At 39.9% G+C, this 27,276-nt stretch overlaps 1 protein-coding gene across 1 annotated transcript in view; it reads right to left on the bottom strand.

The window, feature by feature from the left end:
* grin2ca (glutamate receptor, ionotropic, N-methyl D-aspartate 2Ca) overlaps positions 1 to 24,310 on the bottom strand; it is a 48,978-nt gene extending 24,668 nt beyond the window's left edge. Inside the window, exons 1-3 of the mRNA XM_054607855.1 lie at positions 23,876 to 24,310; positions 9,826 to 10,427; positions 5,674 to 5,788 (exon numbers count right to left, since the gene is read on the bottom strand). Coding sequence (XP_054463830.1) covers positions 5,674 to 5,788; positions 9,826 to 10,427; positions 23,876 to 24,310 — 1,152 coding nt within the window. The remainder of the gene's footprint in view (positions 1 to 5,673; positions 5,789 to 9,825; positions 10,428 to 23,875) is intronic.
* Positions 24,311 to 27,276: the final 2,966 nt, after the last annotated feature.

Genomic DNA, 27,276 nt, shown 5'->3' with positions numbered 1-27,276 from the left:
GGGGATACAATAAAGCAGTTTGAATATGATCTCTAGAATCCTTTATAAATCAATAACACTGTTTCAGATCAGTCACTCCCATTAACTAATCTGTTGTCTGCACAATTTACCATGAGGGAACAGATGTGTCACAGTTATCTAATTTTACTGTAGATAAATCAATTACACTTAGAATTTACTTCCAGTAGTGAGGTAGCCAGTGCAAGTGTGAGCTGACTAACATTTATACATTTGTCTGTTTATTTCACAAACATTCGAGTGTGCTTCTTTTTCCTGGAGGGCTCAAAAAAAAAAGTGTCAGTCTGGACAAAATGTTTTTCCCTCCCACATAATCTCTGCTGTTTATGCAGGAATGGGGACAATCCTGTCTGATCACGCCAGTCAGTACAGCTTGTCACAATGAAATGAAAAAACTGAAAGTGGTGGAAGTAGGGGGGAGTAGGAGAGCAAATATCCCAATTCTCTCTGGACTTTTCAGTTGTTCCTCTCTCCTGCCAGTCATATTGATCAGTCCTGCTGTTTATCTGTCGCCAACACTCGTGGGCTTTTAGTGAAGTCAATCAGAATTTCAAATTCCAGGGAAATATACTGAGATGAAAAACCCTCATGTCCCTGTGGCTGCTCCGACTGTGAACATCTTCATTGTTCATTCATATTGAAAAATGCGCCCCCCAAAAACATTATTGTATAGCTTTTTCAAATGAAAATTAAATATACAATGACTGCCACTCAAGTAGCAGAGTTGGTACATTACAAAAACCCATTGGGAAAATACTTAAATTTGATTTTTTTTTGGTGTACAAACCAGCCGGCAAGACTGTAATTTCAGGGTTTGTGCGTGTCACGGATATACAGCCAGAAAACAGCAGCTCGCATATCACCCTGCCATATAACAGCAATGACTCCCCGTCCTCCTCCTCCCATTGCTTCCTTCTCTCTGCCGTTACTCTCTTTTGTCACGCTCTCCCTCCATCTCCAAGAGTTACCTTGACTTTAAGATCTGTGGTAGAAGTCGGAGAACCAGCTAAATGATAACTCTCGGGAAGTAGCACATTACAAGACTGCGTTAGATAAGAGCATTGAAATGGTTTAAGTTTAATAAACAGGTATAGGGCCATACGGTGTCAGGCTACATAGGTGATGTATGAAGGTAACAGAGAGGCTGATCCGCAAATGTGTACAATGAGAACGCTGGCAAAAAAAGGCAATCAGAAGATGGAATTGATTTTCAGCTCTCAGAGAAAAAGAAGCCAGAGGCAAGAGAAAGTTAAGCACAGAAAAGCTATCGCCTAACACAACATTTTTTCTGAAATGAGCACAACGTTGAGCTCTAAAAGGTGTGAGAAAAATACAGTTTCCTCCCATGAAAGGTTTATTTAAAGGTCAGCTTGGTGGAAATGTGTGTAGAGGGTGAAAGAGAGGACACGTATACCTTCAACTCTGGGCTCAAAGTGTTTCTGGTTTAACAACTAGGGATGGGTATCGTTAGGATTTTAACAGTACTAGTACTCTTAGGGATTCTGCTTATCGGTTCGGTTCCTTATCGATACTCTTATCTGTTCTTTTTGATTATATTGAAAAGAAAATACAATAAACTAAGAAAATAATCTACATTGATTTATATTTGTAAACAAATAGTTTTTCTTGAGCAGCAATACAAGAAGTTCCAAAATACATTTGCAGCTGAACAATTATCTCAGTGATGATCTTTCATTGATGATCCTGTTCTTCTGATCTAACTAACGTTACCTGCAGTGGACGAGGATGGACGGCTGATCTCCGAACAGTAGAAAACTGATCATTTCTGCAGACTGATGTTCTGCTTGTTGTCCAGATGTTGTGATAAACTGCTGCTGTTTCCTCCCTTAACTTGTGAGGGTTTTATTGAGTTTGAGACGAGAGTTCTCAGCATCTACTGGAGTAAAATGTAGCCTCACTTTGGATCCTTGTGTTCTATCTGCCATGATGTGTGTCTCGCTGTACTGAGCCGGAGTGGCTGTGGGTGTACAGTATGTATGTGTGTGGTGTGTCAGAGTAAAGCACAAAGACAAAGAGACAGAGAGAGGACGTTTGAGACGAGGACATCTCGCTCCAGAACTTCAAAAGTACAAAAAGAAAACCGTTAACTCCAGACCTTATATATTCTCCAGGTTTTACTAATTTAGAATCGGTTCCCGTTTAGAACCGGGTTTGCCTAACGCTAACCTCAACCAAAGCCTTTGGCTGTATAAGTAAACCTTTTTATTAGACATTGACGAATCCAGTCCATGTTACCGTCACTGAATTTAATTTCAGCCCTTTGGAGGAGACTGTGTTAAACTTCTACCGTGTGTCCAGAGCCAACGGCCCTGTTTGTATTTGAAGCTACTGAGGATATTAAGATAGTTAGAAACCTCCCTAATCCACTGGGAGTGTTGCGTTTGAGGAAAATGCCCTTCAACTACTACGTCGTCCAACAGAAAAGCGAATAGATACGGCTGCTTTTGTCTGTGTTATAAAAGAAAAAGCAGCTCATCAGGGATACAAAGATCGGAGAAAGAACCTGTTGTTGCAGTTGATTGATTGATTCAAAATTGTCTCCATTGTTGATGCCACGTCGTTGCTGCTGATGTATGCAAAGCATCACCCAGAAGGACACTGCACTATCGTTGGCAGAAAGAAAAAAATGTCGATAGTTTCTCCAAAATTTTTAATTTGTAAAACAGGAATTATTCATTTTTAGCAGTTTCTGGTTCAAGTGTGCTACTTTTCTCTGTTTAGTATTGCAAGCTAAAATATATTTGGTTTTTGGACTTTTGGTCTGACAAAACAAGACACTCTTTTCTGTGACATTTTTTATGGACTAACCAATTATTTTTTTCAAGTGATAGATAGACAACATATAAAAAATTAAAAAAAAAAACAAGATTAGATAAGAAGTTACCTTTGGAAACAGAAACCATGATTTGATGTATAATCATGCAATGCAATTTTTGTCAGTAAAAACTAAACGATTGTATGAAAGACTAATGAACAGTCAAATGAACTAATTACTCTTTTGTGAAAGGTCTTACATCTGCAGAATCATGGTTAAGTTAAACCGAAATCCTCATCAGTAGTTGATTTAGTTGCTCGACATGTTGCTCTTCATCTTTCTTCTCATCCATTTTATTTAGGAATGTTAATAATTAATCATTTAGCTGTTAACTGACGTAATAATTTGTACTGATTAATCAGTTAAACAGTTATAATAAATCAGAGGAATGGAGTGTCACTTGAAGAAGAATAGCTGGTCCACCTTAAAGGTCAGCCCACCTTAATTAAGAGAGCCACTTAATTTAGAAAGTGACAAGCAAGAAACAGGAACTTAGTTTGGGTTTTTGGGAGTTGCAGCATTAATTTACAGACAAATAAACTGAACAAACACTATGATCACCGCGATAACGTTCCTGCTAACACTCGCAAACGAAACGCCGGGCTACAAAACAGCCTTCAGTGCAGAACACAGGTAGCTGTCGTATTACAAAGTCAGCCAAAAACAACAGTAGCTGAGCAGCTTTGTTGAAACAGCAGAGTTTGGCAATGACAGCTGGGTTTACTGAAGAGAGTGAATGTTGATACTGAAAGACAGAGTGACATGATGTGTAAACAGGAAACACACCGATTCACCCTTTATTTAGCTTGAAATTAACTTTTAAACTACATTTTGATGGAAACCACGGTGGCTTTGTGATCCCTGTTCTACAAATGGTGGGACAAAGTTCAAATCGGTCCGATTCAGCATAAAATTATATTTTACAAAAATATGACAAACTGGCATAACATTGACTGCAAATAAATGTACCAAAATACCAGTACAATTGGACCAGCTGCTGTATTAATTCATACACACAATGGCTTCTGGCTGCTTCCATAACCAAATAACTTCCCATTAGCTCATAGCCTTGACAGTATATTGGAAATTTAGAGAGTCGCACCCGTAAACATAAATATAACATAATTAGCTTTGAAACGCCTCGGGCTGTTTACTTTGAGCGTGATGTTTTACTAAACACCTTTTATCAAACCAGTGGAGGAAGTCAACTCCCTCCAGTCTGAAGTCCACAACATTTGCTTCCTGTGGTTAAATTAATGTTTCAATCTCCAGACAATTCAATGAGGTGGCACACTGCTGCAGCAAAGTAACCAGATAAATGTGTGTGCGTGGGCTTTCTTTTAATATATTTTTGAAGAGATGGGGGAGTAAGTGACAGAGGTATTTTTGAAAGGTAGTACTGTGGGTGTGATCAGGAAACGATACTTCATTAAATAGTTCACCTGGTATCGGTGGACTCTTTACAAAGAGACCAGTGATGTATGAAATCACTTTATGCAGAGGAATACCCGCTGTTACTGAAGAAAAGCTCTTCTGTTTTCTCATTCTACAAGGTACATCATGGTGTTATGCTTTCACTAAATAGATTTAATCTACATTCACACTAATACGTCTTCCATTTGAAAACTGGGTTTTAAAACGAAAATGATCTCTGTCCACATGGGCAATTCAGCATCGTTATTGAAAGGATTTCCGTCAATACTTTCACGCTTAAAAACGAATATCACATAACTTTTCACGTACACTGGGCATGCGATGCTGTTGTAAACAGGAAAAAGATTGGCTGCTTAGTTACACAAAATATGACATACTATTATAGTACACATAAATAATAAAAGGTTGTGGTTGATACTGAAGATCTTCCTCTATAATCTTCCACTATAAACTCAAACGGACAAATTTTGTGAAAAACAAGTTTTAAGTTTTATTTTTCAAACTTAGTTACAAGGCAGCAGGTCTTTATTTACCTTTCTCACCACACACCAAATTTACTTTAATATGAACACTTACAAATCCAAGTTTACTAGATTATGGGTTAGTAATTTTAGTCAACACATGTCTCTCCCTTCTTTCTGCTTGGTTTCTGTTCTCTCACTTGTAGCTCTGCTGTGTGGCTTAAGTTGCTGTCATTCTGGAGAGCATTTATTCTTTTGTTCGTTTACAGTTTCTTTGTGAACTTCACAATAGTTGTGCAGAACAAAATAAGCATTGATAAGAAAAGGAAAGTCCTTGTATCCATCGCCCTCCTCAAAGCCACAAAACGTGACTGCAGACTAGGTCTAATAATGCCGCTGGACATGCCGCTCGCATATTGCTTCAATAACAGCTGCTTTCTCCATGTTGACAGTAGTAGAATTATAAAATGCAGGATTTAACTGCACAACAGCTGCTTGTATCGACAACAAGATCAGGCAAGCCTGCAATCTGTTATCTATGTTGAATCAACCTGGTTGTTAAGCTGTTGTTTGTTTTTGACCGGCGGCGTGACGAATCAGGGAAGGACACGTCATGAATGCTAAGACCCAATCAAGTAGCGAACGCAGTTGTCTACGTCATTGTTTTCGTAGGTCTCCATGTCAGCATTTGTCCACACTACAAGGTAACCCACAGTTTCCAAAATTACGCGACATTGTTAGCGTTTTCAATCTCCTTTGTTTCAGGTGCTCCGAAACTCCGTAATAGTGTGGACCCAAGGCCTGAACGTAGCAAAATCTATGGGTTTCAAAATGGAGACGTCGTAGTGTGGATGAAGCCTTGGTGTGTAAAAAAACTGATTTTGTCTAGTGAAACTTGGGTTCCCCATGTTGTGAAAAGCTCACCTTGTCCCACTGCCTCTCTCGGTCCAGAGTGATAATGATCATAGCTGGATTCACCAGGTAGCCGTTGCTGTTGAAGGAGAAGTCGTTGTGTTCCCAGGTTACATTCAACATGTGCCTGCAGAGAAAGAAAGTCAAAAAAGAAAGATCATCAGTGACTTTAACTTGAAAATAAAAACATATTTGCAGTGTAATCAAACCACTCTTTACTGAAGTTCTGTCCAAAATCATTAAAAAATGCCCATCACAAAGGCATAAAGTGTTTGTTTTGTGTGAACAACAATGCAAAAGTCGTCATTTTTACCTTACTATCACATAATAGAAGTGTAAGAAAATATCAATACACTTTCACTTACTAATTAATAATTCACATGCCTAGATTCACATAGTGGCTCAGATTGCACAAAAGGTGTTGGATGTTAAAGGGATTGTGATGAATGCAGATGCAGATCCAACTGTTCTGACCGCATACAACAATTGTGTCTCAGATTTTATGCACATGGCAGTGTGTAAGTTATACTATGAAAATAGAACAAAAAAATGCTCAAAAATTCAAACTCAAACGGTATACTTTTCATGCATAAATTGGTGCCATAAGCAGGGATAACAATTATTGCCAGAATGCACCAAATTGCCCTATTTTACCTGGATCTCCCTATGTGTCTTTCCATTTTAACCTCATTTACAACTTGCAAATCTTTAGGAAAACAAGGCTTTTTTTTTTTTCATTTTTCCATTTCTGATGTGTTGTATTAATTAATTATGTCTGAGTCATATGAAACCATTTAAACAGATTGGCTCATGTTACAAAATGCCTCGTCATCGGACAGAAAGCTGCAACAGAGACACAAGGTTTGCTGACAGCTCCTGCAGTGTGAGAGACCAGCTATTTCCTCTGATCCCACCGTGTCATCACTCACATCCTGTTATATCAGACCTGCAGCGCTTCCTCTCTCACCTCAGCCGACACTCCAGTTGAGGTGATGAAAGCCCGCTGGGAGGAGAATAGCCTTCGGATCTGTCTGTGTGAAAAGCCTATTTAATCTTGTAATCTGCAATAATCCCATTAACAGGTGAGCTGACTCATTATCAGAAGCTCGTTTGAAAAAAAAGAAAGAAAAAAGTCTCCAATCAAATGAGGACAAATCTGAGAACCGCGGAGGATGTTAACGTTTGATCTGGAAAGAGAAGAAACGACTGACTATAAAGTTAATGGAAAGTGCTTTGTTCTATCTTGCCGACATTCATGTTGCCGACGAACGCCGCTGCTGCTCAAATCATGCCTGCTGGGTTTTAGAAAGTCCAAGAGGAAAGGGGGTTGTACAGTATCAAAGCCCGAGATAATGTTCGCCATTTCCACTTTTTCATGGTTTGTTCGGGTTTACAAAAGGAAAAGTTGTCTCCCCTACGGCTCTGAAGACTCCGAAAGAGAAATTACTTCTGACAGGAGAGGGAGAGAGTGATGTTTCATAATGCAAGATAAGTGTCCGACGATGCTTGTGTCCGGCAACACACATTTACACACAACACCAACCCAATCTCCCTGAATGACCTTGGTTCATATAAGCAGTTTTCTTTTCTTTTTCTGGCTCTTCCCTTTGCTGATTAAAACATTTTTCTAACAAAATAGGATTTGCTCAGTGGCACAGATGGTGTCAGATTGCTCTTTTGGGCATGTTTTGAGCCAGGAGAAGCCCCGCCCTCATCCGTCGTCACATACCAGCCGACCCCCACCGCTAAATTACATCGCGGTTTCCAAGAGATACAGTGCTGAGGACACGAGGAGGAGGATGCCAGAGGACACAGTTTGGGAAAGTGTGACAGTCGCTATAAAACGTTTTCACATCACCAAACAGATGGGAAGTCATGCATAAATAATCATCTCTTGACCTCTTTGTGCAGCTTCCACAGATGTAAATAGCTATTCCCGTATGATACCTGACCATCATACAAAAGTCTACTTGTCCCAAACAAAGTTATGCAAATAAAATATATAAATCGAGACACTAAAAGAAGACTCAAACACTTCAAACAATCTTTGATTATGTTTTTCGGAGAAATTACCTCTAGTAGATGTTCAACTGATGTCTGTCTGAGAGAGACTTTGTTTAAATTTCAAACAAATCTAAAGTTTTAGATTAGGGTTCAGTAACTGCATGATGTTTCCAAAGTCACTTAGTAACAAGTTAAATAATCATGGTCTTAATAATGACCAGAATAATCATGCTTTGATTTTTGCCATAATGGATCAGCTCTAAAATATCATCTTTTGTTGGAATCGTATCATCTTTAACAGCTGCAGTAACAGTCGGTCACATTGAGTGCTTTCTAATTATACTTGGGGGTTCAATTTAAAATGAAAGTATTATCCTTAGTGTCTAGTTTATCTTTAAACACCACAAACGAGGCACCATAAAGTACACATGAGAAAGTCTAAAGCCAGAGGGGTTCATATCTCATGTTCACCATTAGCACCATTAACAGCAAGTCACTGCAGAGTTGTCTCTGTGGTAGGAGCCTCCACTCTGTAACTCACTCCTGTCATTTATGAGCAATGACTTCAAGTGGCCCCAGCGGCCATTTTTCTAAATGTGTGTGAGTCTTTGCCAAGAGAACCATCACTGGCCACTAGCTCTTCTTCTCTTCTTTTAACATACATCATGCATTGTGTTCCTGTGTGTGCCGATGCATGTAGAAATACAAATAAATGAATGTCCCTCTCTGCTATCAAACATGGAAAACCCTTTATAAAGACAGGCATTCACACAATCAAAATACTTTGAAGAATTCCACAGGAACAATGTATCGTGAATCCCTGAATAAACAGTGGTATTCAAAATTAAAAGCAATATAAATAAAGGCCAATCTCTGAAAATGCTGGGGAAAATGTATTGAAGCGGTGGAATTATGTCTATTGTAATAGCTGACAGTACTCAGTCAAACTCGCCATTTTTTTTCTCTTTACTACCAAAGTGATTTAATTTTCTATTTTTTATACTAAACTATTATAATGAAGTGATTTTTTTTCCAATGCTTTTTCTATTTCTAAATAAAAAGCTTAGTAGGAAAGAGAGGGATGGTGCCCTTGGAGCTGCCTGATGGCTTTAAATATGAAACATCTGTGCTGTCCTGTCACGATATTACTACTTTCATTGGACAACATGTTGAAGGGTTTCACATAAGTCTTTTTTTAGCCACTTGCCCGATAGCTTTTAATTTAGTTGTCTAAAATGGAAAATGTAGGCCTTTAAAAATGAGGAGCCTGTCCATGCGAGTACTCTGAGCAACATGCATGAGAATGAATAACAATATAATACGTCTACGTGTCTGATTAAGTTAGTTGTTCCAAATGTTCCTTTGTTGCTGGACTTTCGGGATCCATGAACAAGAATGTGCATTGTTTGACAAACGTCCAAGTCTTCTAATGGTCGGGAAAACCCTGCTGTTTATTCTGGCATCATGTTAACCAAAATGTTGGTGACATTCTAATGTAAACAAACACACATGTGAACACAATGGGAAATATCATCGTCTTGACCATATATCGTACGATAAGTTGATAACTTAAAAATGATTGAGGTCTCATATATAAAACGATATGTCTCCTATTTTAAGAGGATCAATGTCTTGTCCATGTATCGTACGATAAGTCGATAACATTAAAGTGATGGACATCTTGATCATTTATCGTACGTTGAGTTTATAATGTTAGAATTATCAAGGTCATGTCTATATATATCGTGCGATGAGTTTATAATGTAAAAATGATCATGGTCATGTCTATATAATATATGATAAACCTATAACTTAAAAGGTTATCGAGTTTGTGTTCATATAATCGTACAATTAGTCAATAATGAATTGTTATGACAGGCTTAGGGGAAGCTGTTGTGCTGAACAACGATTGGAAAATTATCAAAGTGGAAGAGACTGGAAATTGTTTGCAAATTTTATTTTTTTAATGCTCATTTCCAAAGCACTCATTTTTTGGGGGGCAAATTTGTGCTGTGGAAATAATACTGAATTCATCAATTTAATGGGTAATTTACATTTTACAACAATCAGAATCAACAGCAACAGGAAACAAGTTAGCTTCCTACTAAAATATAATGAAATAAATTTATGAAAACAATGATTATCATAAATAAAGCCTACCTGAACAGAGAGTCGTTAGTAGCAGCTGGCTTGACGGGGTTGTGACAGTCACTCTGGCCCTCGGGAACAAAGCCCCTCTGTTTCCTGAAGCTCTGCACGCCTTTCACCACGATGGCCACGCCGTCCCGCACCCGCTTCCTCAGGCTCATCCTCCATCGGTCCGTGATGATGCTGATGAGCCCCACGGGGAAGCTCTCAGGTGGGGGGATGTCCGGGTTCCCCACCGCCAGGCTGGGGATAATCCAGATGTAGCCCGGCCCCACCAGTCTGGACTCGGCCGCCATGCTGAACAGGTACTGAGCCTCCTCGTGGGAGCAGTAGACCAACAGCACCTGGGCGTCGATCTGCTGCAGCAGCCTCCGCGCCCGGACGTCGTTCATGCCATCGGCGGACATGTCAAAGGTCAGCACGTCCTGCAGATCCCATATGAAGTAGCTGGTGTCGGTGAAGGACTTAACGTAATCCACGTAGGTCTCGTATCCGGGGTACAGGCTGGTTATGACCACGAAGCTGTCCCAGTTGTACTCCTCCATCACCTTGAACATGCCGTTGATCTGCTGCTCGATGGAGGAGCCCAGCTGGAGGAAGTTGGAGCCCTCACCCTGTATGAAGAGGAAAACATCATCATGAGGAGATTAAAATATGTGAAGACCTTTACGGCTACTTAACCATCTGCACGCAATTGGCTCCGGACCAACAAGCATAAAAAACCAAAACCCACTGGCAGGATTGAAAAGCATGTTTGTTTTTTAAACACCAAAACTACACCGTTTAACAAAGCCAGACGTTTGTAAAAAACGTTATTATTGTCAGATTTTCATCTTTCGGATGGTCTCCGAACACATAAGGTGTGACGAATGCTTCTGTCAGAAAATACAGCTAAAACGAAGCCTAAAATGTTGATATTTTATTAAAAACATTTTATTCTACATGTGTTGTTTAAAATCTTGTCCCAAATAAACCTTTTGCTTTTACAAGATCCTGTAAAAACATTAAATTGCGAGCTTTTCTTCTCAAATAGGAAGCCAAGATTGATGTCTGAGACAAATAGTCTCGTGAAAAGAATTCTGAGAAACTTTGACTGAACTGCAAGCTGCATAACACAGAGCAGAGCAGAGAGGAGGAGGCCGGAAGGTCTTTTAAAATGTAAATATTTCAAACATATAGCACATAAAGCCTCCAATATGTTTCCCAACATCGGTTACGCTTGTAGGCATCTGGAACGATGTTGTATTTTATTTAGATTCCAGCGTTTTCCAATTTTTGTAAAATAAGTTATCAAAGAAATTCAACTTTATGATTTATGGCATTATTGCTACGTTATTCTACACGAGACATTTTTGAGTTCCCTCTACTTCTTGCCACGATTGTGCTTTTTCCACAGAGGTGAAGGACTTTTATATTACAGTGAATTTCAAAGACACGGACAGTAAGGAGCAAAGAATGCCACAAAACTGCAAAAGAGTTAACGCATCTTAATTCCATTTGTATGATGGAGCTTTGGAGGGCCCTGTTTTTTCCCGAGGGCACAAAGAATTCATACAAACCACACAGAGAGAAGCGGGTTGCCCAACCAGTGCGGTTTTGACAGGAGTTAAGTGGCTCTGCTTTATTTTGCTCGTCCAGGAGCTGCAGACCCATTCATCACTTAAACTCACATGTCTTACTTTTGCCTCGCAAACACTGGCCGTCATCCACACTTGCAAATTCAGAGGGATGGTGCCATCACTGTGGACAGCGCTGCACTCTGCGTTTCATCTGTCTTTTCTGCAAATGCAATGACCTTGAGAGAGGAATGATGTTTTTATGTGTAGAGGGGGGAAAAAATACTTAGTAGCATCTATAGTGTGTGATGCTTCTTTCAAAACAGCAGTTAAGCTCAAATTTAGACTCAGTTGTAGAGTTTTTTTCCTTTTTTCAGAGACTTTACACCTGCTGCGACATCACTGATTGGGGGTGTGGTCAAAGGTGCCTGAAAGATCCCAGGAGGAAAAACGGTGCAGCAGCAGTTTTCTCGCCTGTGATTTAGTATTGAGTTAACCTTTAAAGGTGCCGTCTGTAACATTTTAAAATCAATGAATCACCACTGAATCGAAAAGGCAAGAAAACCTGGCCAGTGCACTTTACTTTGCCTCTTGTGATACCTTTACATTTGATGGGAAAAAAGCTGAATCCCCTCAAGCACGGAGACTTAAAGCACAAAAATACAGAAATTGTCGTTCTTTTAGATTAAATGAAGCCAAAGCTCCGAGATGTGCTGATGGATAAGAGACATAACATTTATTATCATAAATATTTGTCTTATGAACAATGTTATGCTTTCATCCACAAATAGTAGTTGGCCTATTATAGGGTGCTTTCTTTAACGTCAAGGTAGTAAAAAGTAAAGTTGTTTAATGCCAGATAAACAATAATAAATCTTATTAAATTATTAAACTATTTTGATATTTTGATATTCGTTTACTTCAATGATGGATTATGTGTTTCCTTCTTTTTAACAAGCCATCAGCAAAAGTTATTTTTTTTTTAATTTTCTACATCAAATCAAACCATAAAAATAACATCTAAAGGATTTTTCATGGGAGGCAGAATGTCTTATTGATTCCTTTTGACTGAGCTGTAAAGCTTTAATAAAGCCAAAAAACAAACGATCCTAATTAGTGACGGTCAGGTCACTAATTAGGATCAGTTGTTAGCCTTTCATTTAAAATCATATATACATATTCATAGCAGTGTGGACTAATAAAGGATTATTTTATCTTATGACGCCGTCCAGCCGTCTGTCTCGTCTCTTTACACTAATTACACAAAGGTATCGCAATTAATGTGAAGTGATGGATTGATTGCGACTCTACATGTGCAGCCATTAGTTTCAGCAGAGATTATTGATCATTCAGCAGATTCCAATTACTATGCCTCATCATCACTGTTGCTCTGCAAAACAAACATCACCATTAAACCCTGACTCGTTTGTAGTAGCACGACATTAATGTTAGATTACGTTGCGGACTTGGGGTTTGTTATTCTATAAGAGGACTTTATGCTTTGTAACATGCCTCTGATCTTTCTTAAGTAGAGATATATGTTTTGACTCTGGGGGATGTTGTTGTAGAAGCTCTTTCTCTTGCTCAGTCGGACTGATATGTTCCTTGGCCCCCTCCTGACCTTTCTCCGTCTCTGTGGAAAAACCACTCCACCCTGAGCGCCGGGGCTCTCTTAGACGAGGACTGGAGGGTTCAGGTATCCAGAGACTGCCAACCGGCCTGTGATCTCATTCAGCCTGTCTCCTTTCTGTCCTTGAAGGAAGCTTAGTGGTCCTGTGATGTATGAGCATCTTACCATTTCAGACGTCACAGCTGAATCCACTGACTTTGTGCCCCTGAAAACATTTTCTTTTTCCTCTTGCCTCGTTTCACTTGTCTCAGCTCTTGTTTGCTCTTGTTTCTCTTCTCAAATCCTCAAACAGTTAGGGAGCTTTATATGATAGGGGTTTTGTCATGCAGGGATTGGGAAGTGTGGTTTATTTAAACAGTAGCCAATTTCAGGTCCTCGAACACATCATGTGTGACCAACTATTCTGTCAGAAAAAGGCAACCAAATTAAAGCTTAAAACCGTTTGTCCCAAATAAACCATTTACGTTAACAAGATCCTGTAAAAAAATTAATTAAATTCTGAGCTCCTCAACGCAACTAGGAAGCCATTACTGACTCGTCTGAGACCAACAGTGACGTCACAAAAATTCTGTTAAACTTTGACTGAACTGCAGGCTGCTGAACACAGAGCAGAGAGGAGAGGAGAGGCTGTAAAAATGTAGATTCTTCAATATATATATTATGTGGATCCTCCTTTTTTTTCAAAATTCGTAACACTTGTTGGTACTTGGAAAGATGTTGAATGTAAAGTTTCCACTGGGTTCCAACTTTTGTCAAATAAAATCAACTTGGGTCTTTTTCTTTTTTATGATTTATAGCATTATAACTTATAAGAGAACGTTATTCTGCACAAAAAACATGTTTGAGTTCTCTCTACTTCTAGTCATGATTGCCCTGTTTCCATAGAGGAGCAGGACTTTTATATTGCAGTTAAAAAAAAGAGGCCACAGAGATTTAAATGGGACACGAGCAAAAAAACACTTTGGGTTTTAGTGTCAACTATTATGAAAACAATAAAGAAATAGTATATTGTAAAAACACTGTAAGTGGGACAGTTGTTATGATATAGTTGGCCTTTTGAATTCATTAAATTAAAAAACAGTGTTCCTAACTTTCCTTTCAAAACGCCTGGTCTCATATGTTACTGTTAATATTCACATTAAAGACATACAGTCATCAGCGTCTTTACTAGAAGTTGGTTTCAGCTCAGTGTTAGGGACCTGCTGTGGACTAAGATGGATTAGTCTGCAGAGGAGGCCGGCCAGCTGCATACATCCTCACTAGTTGCAGGACTCTTATGCAGGTTAGTCACAGAGCAGCTTGAGAAGATCCTATAAATCTACTCATTTTCTCCTTCCCCTCACTGTCCCACAGCAAATCTGTCAGCGTTATTGCCTCATTCCTGCGTCTGCAACGGTTCACATCAAGTTCGTTGTCCCCCGACAGGTGCCGAGGTGTCAGAATGTGCATGTGCCGATGTGAGAGTGTGTTTATACCTCGTACATACTTAGCAGCCCAAGGCTCGGTAAGAGTGAAGCGCCCTGCGAAACCACAATCTCAACAGCTCAATTAGCGGAGAGCAGACTGATAGCGAGGTCCAAATGAGCCCGGGGCATTACCGCCGGCTCAGCTGAGGCTCAAAGCCCAGAGTCACGACTGCCCTGTCAGTGTGCAGAGCATGTGCGGTTACTGTCCAGAGCATATGCTGGAAGGAAATGAAACTGCCACAGTCGGTTACGCAGAATGTAATGTGAATTCCCCACCAGTACTTTTTTAGGAGCCAAACGCAGAACTAAAGAGTCCAGTAGGCTTCTGTGATGTTTGATCCAGACACATCTGAAGGCAGACATGTTTGTACCCGTTCCAACCGCCACACTGGAAAAGTGGGGCAAAAGAGCCTTCAATCAGAGCCTCCTCCGGGCCGCATCCCACTTCTTCCCTGATCTCCATCCAAGAGTTCTGTCTGCTTCCTGTCTTTGTAGAATCAACATGATGAACCTTTCACATGCTTAAGTCACAAACCTCCATGTACTTAAAGAAACACTAAGCAGCGGAATCTCTTGTTTTTGCTGAACTCCAGTGGTCTACATACTTGTAAAATGTCATGGTGTACTGCAGGGTGTGTAAGTGCACTGTGACATCACTGTTGGTATTGGTTAAAGGTGCAACAGACGTCAACCGTAGAGGGTATTAAATAAAAAAATATATATATTTTACACAGTCCAGTCTTCAGACCGTGTCCACCCAGGTGTGTAAACTGTGTGAAAGGTGTTTTATCTGTGTGATTAATTCACACGTCAATTATTTTTGACAGAACTGTTGATTTAGTCACGAGTACTTACAACAACTTACAACGTAATTCTTTTTCTTGAATGAGGTGGATTTTTTTTAGATTTGCACCGCAAATAAAGGCATCAATCAATCATGTTGTGTAAAAAGGACACGTAGCCCGGACCAATATAGCAAACTTTATTCCTCCCTTTCAACCTTGACGAAGGTTACACAGACAAGATCAACTCCATCTGTTCTTACATTTCACAATAAAAGCTCTAGACATATACAATGCATAACAGTTTACCAGAGAGAACTCAAATTCACTCAGAAGATTTTGGATTATGGATTAATATGACTATGGAATAGTTTTGATTCAAAAACTTGGCTAGTTAGTATTTTTGTGTCATTTATTCGTCACGCTCCCAGTGTCTGAAGGCCTTAAGTCGGCTAAATGTACTCAAGTTTTTTCTATGTATGCAAATAATTTGATGATCAATTCTAGAATGTGTTTTAGCGTTCAGGTGCCATCTTCAGCCGGTTCCTCACCGTTGGACAGTGGAAACAAAGATGCACATTAAATCTAGACGTGCTTAGTCAAAGGCGACTTCACTTTAGATTCTTGCAGATGTGTCGTCCAAGAAGATTTTGGTCTTTGGTCTATAATTTGTCAGGATCTGTCGTTACTAAATTATGTTTTAAATATTTGCCTTACTTATTAAAACTGTGATGGAGTACATAATAAGCCTATTGTGTTTATAAAAATGTAATAATTAATCCTGACGTAAGTGAAAGTACTCCTTATTACTGGTTAGGTAGCGAGCCTGAACTTCAAATTGCTGCAGGAAACACAGAAAGATGATTCATATGTCAACGGGTGGGCGATCATGATGAAATTGTCTATGATATTTGTAATTTCATATCACAATAGATACTAAAAACTCAAGGTACTGCACCACAATAATGCAATCCAAAATGACCACGGATCTAATCCAAACATAGCAGATGAGAGAAACAGTTAAGTGAAATCTCTCTGTAATCACACGATGTATGATCATATTGCCCAATACTATGGATAATGTGTGTTAGATTATGACCCGGGTAGATGTAAATGGGTATCAACCATGACTCTGTTCAGTAAGCTGTACTTCCACAGCGTTGTCCACAGAAGCTCACAGTAATAGTCCACAGTCCCAAAGAAGATTACAGCCATTGAGTGGAGAGCTTAGCTCCTCACGGCTGAGATTACATCCAGCAGAGTAAAATATACACAAGAACGCATATCTGTTTACACACACAGATGAAGAAACGCCACATTTTATCTTCGCAGTCAACTTTTACTTTTTTAACCCTTTAAACATTTTGTCAAGCTCAAAATATTGGACCAGCTTTGGAGCCAGAAGATTCGTTTTTTGTTTCTTTGGAGCCGGTCTGAGTTGGAGGAAGATGAGAGTGATTATCTCTGAACCACAGCTGTTTGTACTTCACTTCAACCAACACAGGACTAAAGCTTTGTTAATAAGTCCTGTATTGACACGTTTATACTCTGTGCGCTGTGAACTGCATTATTCTCCGAAACGCGAGAGGGCGTACAAACAAAATGAACTGTGAGGAATCAAAAAGACAACAAGTGTAACCCATAGATACGTGGTTGTAACCAGCAAAAGGCCATAAATTAACCTCCACAATGCTGAGGAGGGATTGTTGAATCTGTAAACTCATATCTCATATTCATGCACTACTTTATAGCCTTTCTACAAGCCCTGTAAAGAAAAAAATTCAAATATGAAATGAAAGAAACAAAAAAATATCCTGTAAACAATTTGAATTGGCTGCAAAATATTTACTTAAGTGAAGATTTTAAGACCTCCTGTTTCTAAAGCATTTAAAAACGAATCAGCATATTTGTATAATCCCTTGACATGTAAATAGTGTAAATAGTATGTGAATGCCTAACGATAGACGTGTAATGCATCAAAACATCTGGAGGACACAAAGAGACTGAAGCCACCTGTCTCTAAAGGGGCTGAAGCCACAGTGAGATGATGTATTGAGGTAAATGTGTTGTGGAAGTGGGTGAAATCAGAACTGAAGATATGGAAGACAAAGAGGTGTATGGTTCCCCCAGGTCACATGACTGAACTGCAGCCATCTCTCTCTCTCTCTCTCTCTCTCTGGCTTTGCTCTTTGCAGTGACATATGTCTGCCTCCGCCGCGCAGCAGGAAACGCCCCGGCGTCGCCTTCCTGTGCTGCTGACGTCACACAGATCCTGCACGGCAACCAGGAACAGACACACAACTAGCTGGCCATTTGCCTCTTTAAAAAAAACAACAACATCATGACACCATGTAGATGGTCCAAAGCAAGACTGAAATAGAAGGCAAATGAACATGAGAGTTCTGTCTGTATTTGACACAAGAAATTAAGAAAACTCACTGAATATTGAGCCACTTTTAGTTAATCATCATGGTCCAAGTAATTAAAATATCTTGTTTCTTACGCATATTTTTATTTTAATCACCATGATTAAATGATGTAGAAAAAAAAAATCAGTAATGACAAAACAATTGCAACAATTAACAGCTACGCTTTGGCTAATCTAACTGTGAAAACAGTATTAACAAAGATGGACATCTGCTATATTTCAGTAGATGTTTCCCCAAAAAGGTGGTACTCTCACATGATTATCATGACAAACAATAGAGAACTTCTTTTTCCCATGCAGGCCTTCATATGATTAGTATTTTTTGGAACTCTGGAGCTGCTAAACCTTCTGAATGTAATCACATTAGTACTTTTATTATTATTGTTTTCAGCTTTAGTTGTAAGAATCTGATAAATGGTTCTCCAAAGTCCAACTGCATGACCTAAAACAAGACAAATCCTTCTGGCTAATATGAAAACATTTGACATCTGAGATTCAGACTAGGTTTACTCTTAACATTGATAATAGAATCTTCTAGCTGTCCAGTGTTGCACCTAAACTAACCTCTTGATACCAGACGACCTCGACATACTGATCATCTGTAGATTACTGAATGTTGCTAGAATGACGACTAACAAACCCACCCTCAGTCTTGGATTCGCAGAGGACAATCACAACTTTTTCGATACATGTTTCAGGACTTTTGGGGTTGCAACATGTTGATGACCTGCTGTTATTGGTCGAGGTCATCCAGGACGCAGCACCGTGGGAGCATGTTAGCAGAGCAGCTGTAGCAACAACAGTTCTGTGCAGTTGTTTCTGGTAAAACAGTGATGACAAGCACACAACTTCTGCACGTCAACCCTCCTGTATGAACGGCCGCCCTAAAGCCTTTGGATTTGTTTTTTGTTTTATCCTAATTCCCGCAACAAAACCAGGGAGATTGTCTTCAGTTTCCAGTTGAGCTAAGCATTTAGAGACTGATTTCTGGGTCTACTTCTAGATATTACATTTATATACAACTAATTCACAACAACAAATACAATTTTGAGGAAACGTAATGCTGCCAAGATACGTTTTTTTTTAATCAACCAGTGAGAAAACGATTTAATTGACATATTTAGGCACTCACTTCACTCAGTTAAGTCAAGGACTTCCTCCACTTGCCTCACTTGAAACCACTCAAAATTGCTGCTTGCCCCTTTAACACTGCACTTTAACACCTGACATCTGAGTGGTTTAACTCGCGCTGCATATACATATGCTGTGACTCCCCGCTCGCCTCTGGCTGCTTTATATTTCTGCTCTGTCTGCTCTGCTTCGTTCTAGACAGGTTAAACTATAACTGTGCCAGTGGTTTTAAAATGCAGCGGGAGGTGGAGGAAGAGACAAGCGAGTTCAGGACGTCAGTGATGGCAGACAGAGGAAAAAAACGAGCTGCTCTAGTTTTGAGTAAAAAGCCTTGGGCTCATGTTCCTGCAAAGACAATCAGGGTTCTGCTGCTGTCTGACTTACATTTTACATTTTCTATCCACTGTACAGGGCTGTGGCTCGGAGGATGTGATCTGTCAGACCGCACGATGAAGGCTTCAAAGGATGCTTTGAATTTTAGGTCAGGATTGTGAGCTAAATGCATAATGATAGAACAAGTAGATTTTTTTTATCTATGGTTGTTCAGGAATGAAGCGGTCACAGTGTGTGACTACTCCTGAAGGACATCACTACATGAGTTTATTTGTTCAGAGTTTTTTTTAATCACACTATCACAAAAGTACTGATGTGGACTACAGCAGATAGGGTTTTCAGTTAAAACTTCAGCCCTTTGTCTTACAGATATGCTATGTAATCACCCTAATAGTCCATTTTGGTGTCCCCTTTTTCATGCTGCAGTGAGTGATTAATCAAAACTTAGTTTAATGTCAGTTCCAGCACCTTCAGCTTCTTTAATAAAATAACTTCTCTCCAATATTTCCCAAAATAGTTTTAAACGGCTAAACCTAGTCAAATGTTTACCATATAGTAGGTAGCAGATTAAATTAATCTTTGTTGTAAATATTATGGCTTGTTTTGGAAAGCAATGACAAACTGTCTACGTTGTCATTGAGTTGGAGGATTTGTTGGAGCTCTGTGCTCTTGTGTTGCTGGCAAAGAAGCAGCTATATTTTCACTTTTAAAGCAGGTGAAGCTCCAGTTTTTTGGGCTTCACGGTCGTTTCAGTAATTTCTGTCAGCCGTGATTACAGATTTTGATTTATCCACTGTTTGCACATTGAGCAGACTGTGAGAACAGATTGATCTGCTGGCAATAGTTAATGTAACTTTGATTTTATGTCCATCTGACATTATGGCCACTTGAGTTCTAACGCTATAGATGCATTAATAAATAATGTTCTTAGTAGAGTTAACTTTGCTTAATACTTCATGTCTTCATCTTCACATTAGTTCCTTTCTGTCCTCATTGGGATAGAAAATAAACAGGATGAAGCTGCCGATCATCAAGCTGGTTTGTTAAAATGTCCCGAGGACAGGAATCAGTTTATCACCTAATTTTATGCTGTCACTTTCAGAAAGATCAAACCCCTGGGCTCTCACGCAGAGCAGATGGAAAATGAATCAGCTCCTTTGCCTTGTTGACTACCTTTGACAGCGTCCCATAAATCAATCGACGGGGCGGCGTCACTGATTGTTTTAGAAGACTACTCAAAGAGGGTTGGAACAAACTCATCTCTGAGTACCTGGTAAATAAGGTAACTGTCATGTGCACATTGATACATTCAAAGCAATTCAATATGGATGAAGGACAACTTAAAGAATAAAAGGTGACTTTCTAAAAAGGGGTTCAAATCACAAGTTTCATCACGATATGATAAAGTATAGATTCTTTTGACGATACGTTATTTTCTTATTTTACAGGTCTGCCATTATATAATTTTCGTTTTGATTAAATTCAGTGGCCTGAAATCAACATGAGAGGGTATCATACGTCTATTTAACAAAATCAGTTTCAGTTTCATCACTGTCTAAAAACAACTAAAAGTATGATTTGACAATTTCATTACTCGGCTCTGTAGGAAAGAGGGATGGCTTGGAGGGAAATGGTGACACAGAAGCGCTGTGAGAATTTCAAAATAAAGGATTATATTAAAGGTGATGACAAATTATGGAACATCGATTGTATGGGGACCCAAGACCATGAGAAATTGTTATTTACCTAAAAAGTATCAAATCATCAGGTGAGGCAGGGAGGCGTTCGTGTCAGTCAGAGGCCTGGTGTCTCAGTGGGTAGCAGAAAATTACGATTGGGACAATCAATATTAATAATGCATGTACTCGCTATTCTGTAAGGCACCTTTAAGAATCCTCTATGCAGCATATGTTAATAATCTCAATGTTTGTCAATGAAAAGCAGTCATTTATTTTAGCAGCTGACTTTTTCCGTCATTACGCGTATTTCTTATTAAATGTGTTTATTTTGTGATTTAGTATGATTGAGTTGCTGTAGATGAGCGGCAGGCGGCATTAACTGCTGAGTGACATGTTTTTGATTACCCTGGAGAAGCCATGCTGATGGAAAGATTACCCATGTTTTATGGAAATAGATGCAGGGGAGCTGTCTACAAAGCCTTATGAATTAAGGGAATTACAGGAGTCTTACTTTTGTCTCCTTGTTTTACTCACAAAACAGAAAATACCTCAAGATTCAAAAAGCAAGAAAAGATATAGCTATATTCTTATTCAATACACATAGCCTTATTAAGATCATTTAAGATTGATTATGTTATTAAGATAATCAATCTTGTTCAACTGCTTTGAAAAAAAATGAATGACTGTGTTGTAGTTTCATCGTAAGGATTTGCTTATTGATTTATATCATTATGGCCTCAATGAACTTAAGTACGAATGGTGATACAATTAAATCACAAATTTAATTTGTAGAATAAGTGAGTTGACATCTGGTGGGATGTGAGATTCTTGTGGTGTCCCACAGGGATCTATTCTTGGACCCCTTCTGTTTCATACCTTTTAACTGACAATACTAGCTTGTTTCAGTCACACTTATTTCTCCAGCACTTTTTGAATTAGATATACTTTGTAGGTGGTCTTCTGTTTGTGTAATGTCTTCCAAGTGCAACATTAAGCATTTGAATAATTTATTTTAATAGTTTAATTAATATAATGTGGAAAGTTTACTTTGCCATGAATATTTTAAGATCATAAATTGGCAGAATCTTGTAGCAGGGCTTCAAACTGTATTTTTTCTCCATGTGATTTTTGTGACGTCAACCTCTGTGACGTCTTCCGCAGAAGGCTCTAAAATGCCAACAGAAAAAAAACCATTCTGAAAGGATTACAGTTGGTCTCTGTGGCTGAGCCCATTGTGGTGGCTGATCGTGCTCCTATAGATGGATCATTGCTGCTAAACTGTCCAGCTTCAATTCTAAAAGTAGTTTAATAGCTTGTATGTGTCAGAAGCGTCCCACAAGCTGTTTAGCTCACCTGAGAGTTACAGTAGCTGCAAACAGTTCTAATACAGTACTTATAATGATTCATCAGTCTTTGGAGGCCACTGATTATATACAGTGACCGATTCAAACCTCACTGTATCCGTTACAATGAACGGGAATTGTGGGGATTCCTGTTTTGTGTTTGACCTTGAGAAAGTTTCCTAATATATTTCTTGCTTCTTGATCATAGTGCAAGTGTAATGCATTCCTGCGCAAATTGGTATTTCTGATATTTATTAATCATCAAGTCATATATTGTGGCTGTCCATCAATCTAATGCTGATAATGGCTGATGTAATTAGCACTAAAGTGACTGTATGTGTGGCCCTCTGTGTGATTATTTGACTGCTCTCTGGAAAATAAATCTGTACCTTGAGTGGAATTGTAATTAAAATGGTTTCATTTTTGCTCGGAGGTTTTGAAATTTCCAAAGACTCTGCTGCAGGCTGTCTTTCAACCGAATGATTGAATATCTAAAATATAGACCAATCCATCCAACTTCAGTAATAGTATGGAGCACTAGACAACTGACGACAAATGGGCAACTTAGTATTATGGTTGCTCTAGTTAAAAGAACAAGTAAAAATCAGATCTTGTGATTCTCACGTCATGCATCAGCAGCTTGCGGGTAGACCGCATAGTTCAGGGAGCTAATAGCAAACATGTCAATTGTTTTAATTTTTTTTTACGTAAGCTTAACCAACAACTTCGTAGGCTGATTGCAGGTTCTCCAACACCAATGTTTCTAGGTGATGGCAGTAGCACTGCAAAATATAACTCAACCAACTTAATCAAGGACCTTCAGAAGCATCATATAGAAGAAATTGCAGAAAGTTGCAATTCAGTAAATTTACATTCTTTTTTTATTTGTTACATTTTGTTTTATAAAGTAAGGTAATGTTACACTGAAACACATAATAATGATCCCAGTCTCTTGCACTCAGTGAGGCTAATTGATCAAACACTGGTATCTGATCGGTACTCAGTATCGGCCGATAACCCAAGCACTGGTATCTGTAATGGTATCTGTACTGAAAAGGTTGGATCGGTTAATATCTTGAAAGATCTGAATAATTTTTACACAAGACTGGTTAAGACTAAGAGAGGGACCTGCTTCATCATGGATGTGTGATTAATGTATCTGTATAACAATACTTTCACTCAGATTGATCCGTCTGGTAATTCTATAACCTGCCTCTGTTGAGCCACACCGTCCTGCATCTCCTAAAGCTGGGAATTTATAGCAGTTACAAACCAGGATGATGGCAATAAATGATGAAAAGCCATTGTTTCCCCCCGTTAGCATGTGAATAATTGAACTTTACAACCTAGAGGTGGACTGCTGCTGGTGGCATCTCTACTGCTGCTATTCATTACCCTGATTATCAGTATTCATCCTGTCACTTATTGTGTTCATTACTTTATTCAGCTTTCAGCGGTATCTTATCTTAGTTGCTGACTGTGAATGATATCAATCAAGAAATTGCCTGAAGACTAAGTGAGGCTCCTCAGACTTATAAGTAGCGATGTGCAATTTTGGGGATTTAGACTTCAGTGCTGCATGAGCGCCTGAAATAGTTGTTGAAATTCATTAAAATGCTATGGTTTGCTGTGTTCTGCAAATGTCCCACAAGTAAAGCCTCGACCAGATCTGTACTGGTCCCTTCCCCAACCCTGATTCGACCCCCACACTGACCTTGTATGGCAGGACTACCGCGGATCCCCCACTGATGCCCACGATGGGCACGGCCGTCTGAGTGGAGATGAAGTCCAAGATCTGCGCCACGGCCTCCGAGCCGACGTTGTCCTCGAACACCACGCCATGGACGCGGTTGGTGGAGAGGGTGTCGCAGATGCGGGTGAGCAGCGCCCGTGGGTTGGTGTTGTTGACCAGCACGGTGATGGGGTTCACCTCCAGAGGCAGGTCCATGAAGTTCTCCCGGCTCAACCGCCCCTTGATCTCCGTCTGGTAGGCCGAGCCGCTGAACACCACCGCCACGTTCACGGAGGGCGTGGGGACCCCAAAGGGCCGGCCTGAGCAAGAGGGGACGGCGCAGATCAGCAACAGCAGCAGCAGCAGCGGCGGCGGCCACCAGGGGGAGTCGCTCAAGCAGCCTAGACGAACGCCCATCTCAGTCACCTACTGCCTGGGGGAGGGGTCAGAGTTTAGGGAGGGGTCAGCAGAGGGATTGACATGTCAGATACACAGGACCAGTTGCTGTCTTTCTTCCTGAAATGTTGTGATAATACGCAGTAATCCACGCTGGCCAGGCAACCAAAACTGCCTCTTGTTTGGAGTTGGCTCACTTTTTGATTAATGACCTTTTAGCTTCATCTCTGCTCAGTGTACCGGTCTGCCCGCCGTAACTAAGACAGTGAAAGAGCCCATTAACGGAGCCCAGAATAGTGTTTTTAGAGTGTGTCGGCGTGCAACATGAGGTTGTGGCCAGGCTGTTGCGTCTTAGGGAGGCAGCTGCCACCCTGCTGCTGTTGTATACCGCCGTCCAACCCAACAGATGGTGTCCAGTGTTTAATGCAACAAATGGAGAACAAGAGGATTTATCTTTTTCTTTCCCTCTCATGACATTGCTTTTGAAGCTGTTGCTTTTTGAAGCTGTTGCACTTAATCTGCCAAAGTTCTGCATGTATGCGTTTGTCTATGCTGATGAACTGATGTCCAGAGTGTCATTATTAGGATTTGTAAGCTTTTTCAGAGAGTTTTTCTTTTTCTAATTTTGAAACTGACATATGAATTATTCAAACAGCAAAAGTCTATATTTACACAGGGATTGAAAGTCCCAAGTCAGCTTTTGAAGAAAAAGTTTCTCTGTGTGATATAATGGACTGGATTGCAACCAGTAACTCTTGGCCAAACTGTCTTAATTTCATCCAAAACCCTAATTGCTTTGCTTCCTGCCCTCTGGAAGGTATAAATAGGAGAGAAACGCGGTGGCAGAGCTCCACGACGTCAAAACCCTGTTGGTTTAACATTCACATTGTAGCCAGACAGCGGTTTGTGTTGAGCTGTCAGACAGACTTAGGCTCTTTGTCAAATCTGTCACAGTTGTGTTTGTGGCCCTGAGGGATCGCTGCACACTGGTCCCCTGTCACAGAGATCTGATCCACCATGTGATGGAATCCCAGTGGGGTGAATATATTGTAATCCCTTGGTAATCCCTGCCAGGCGTCATGGCCTTTCGGCTTGATTGTAGTGTATAAATTTATCAAGAGATTTGGCGACTGCATGAGCCTGTGTGGCGCAGTTCTCCCCATGTTCTGCTTCCTGTTTGGAGCCGAGAGTTCCCCCTAGAAAACATTGTAAACTGGCAGATAAACAGATGGGCTTTGGAGGAGCTTGGTCCATCTCCAGAATAGTTATCATTGGATTGTTTTTCCAGTCATGTCTTGTGCTGAAATCCACATCAATGACATCACAGATGCGTACAGATGCGTACATGCTATGTCCTACATGTAATTCTACAGCTAGGAGTTGGCTCATAAATCACGTTATAAATTGATTAGTCCCCACTGTGCAGAGGGTATCTGCCACATTCCTTTCAATGACAGCAGCAGGATAGTTTAGGGTTAATGTCTTTGATGGGGAGAAACGTACGTGTTCAAAATGCTTAAGAGCTTCGACCTCCCATGTTTTTAATCAAGGCAGGGAAACAGCTGAGGCAGATATATGAAGGTCGAATCCCGGTTGTGGTGGATGTAGAATTAAAGCAAACGGGAAATGAAACATCAATAACTTTGTGACAGGGCTTTGAATTGTCAACATGCTTTCTAATACCAAGGCAAGGAAATATCAACAGGGACCTACTTTGGCAAAGAGGAACTTCCAATGGAACGTATTTAAAGGGATTGTACGGATATTTTGAAGTGTGGTGGTGTGAGGTTCTTCTTCATAGTTAGTTTATTACTTACAGTAGGTGGAGTTTGGAGAAACAGACATGAGTACCAACACGGGAGCGAAGCAATGTACTGCCGTAGAAGTATTAAACACCTAAATGAATCAATATCAGTAAGTGTACGATGTATAGAATATACATATATATAGATATATGTCAGATGAACATTGCTTTGCTCCCGTGCTGGTACTCTGTTTCTCCAAACTTCATCTACTGTAGTAATACACTGACTATGGAAAAGTACCTCATACAACCCCACTTCAAACCCTCCAAAAATATCCCTTTGACATTTCAGCTAAGCTTTGTGATGCAGCTGAATTACAGATTGTTTCTGTAGATTTTCTAGTCTTAGACCCCTGAAACTAAAAGTCGGTCGAACCTGTAAACTGCACAGATACAGAAAGAGGCTTTTCATCTGTGCTTTGGCTAAATCCTCCGACACAACGTTCCTGTGTGTTTACAAGAGCTGAAGGCTTCACTCTGATGTCGGGGATCAAAAGTCACGGTGTGTGGAGAATGCATGACTCGGTACATCCAACGTGAATTATTATGACACGCAGTCTATTTGGCTCTGAAGCCTAGTTGTAACAGATACATACTGTAGTCTGAGCGGTGAACAGGTTGCTGTTTGCGTCATGACGCTGCTACTAACTGGATTCATCATGAGTCATACTGTACCTAGTGACAGTGGGAGTGATATTATTTACTACTAAAACCCTGATATCCTTATGTTACATATGGACATGCTGGTATGAAGTAGGCATTATCTATTATAACAGATCCTAAACATGTAGTTAAAAAGCTGTTTTTTTGTTATGTAATTAATTAATCATGATGTTACATAATATCAATTAAAGACCATAGACTGTATATACAAAGTGGACGTAATCATTGTGATGTCACCCATTGGTTTGTGGACTGCCGTAATGAAGCCTCTAGTCTGGGGATTTTGCCGCCGCCATCTTGGAACACGGTCATCGCCATCTTGTGCAACCAATGAACAGAAGTGACTATATTTGGAATGCGGAGTTACTTAGAGACGCCGTATACAGCTCTGGTAGAGACCTGTCAATCACTGTGTAGCCCTGCCCTAAAGCATACCCTGCTTTATGGTCTAGTTGACTCTAAATGGACCATCATTTACTAAATGAACATCATGCTGTATTGAAGAATACTTGAAACTAGT

This window comes from Anoplopoma fimbria, chromosome 11 (genome assembly GCF_027596085.1).
Source record: "Anoplopoma fimbria isolate UVic2021 breed Golden Eagle Sablefish chromosome 11, Afim_UVic_2022, whole genome shotgun sequence".
Lineage (NCBI taxonomy): Eukaryota > Metazoa > Chordata > Actinopteri > Perciformes > Anoplopomatidae > Anoplopoma > Anoplopoma fimbria.
The sequence above is the reverse complement of the archived record's forward strand: the minus strand, read 5'-3'. Positions and strand labels throughout refer to the sequence as shown.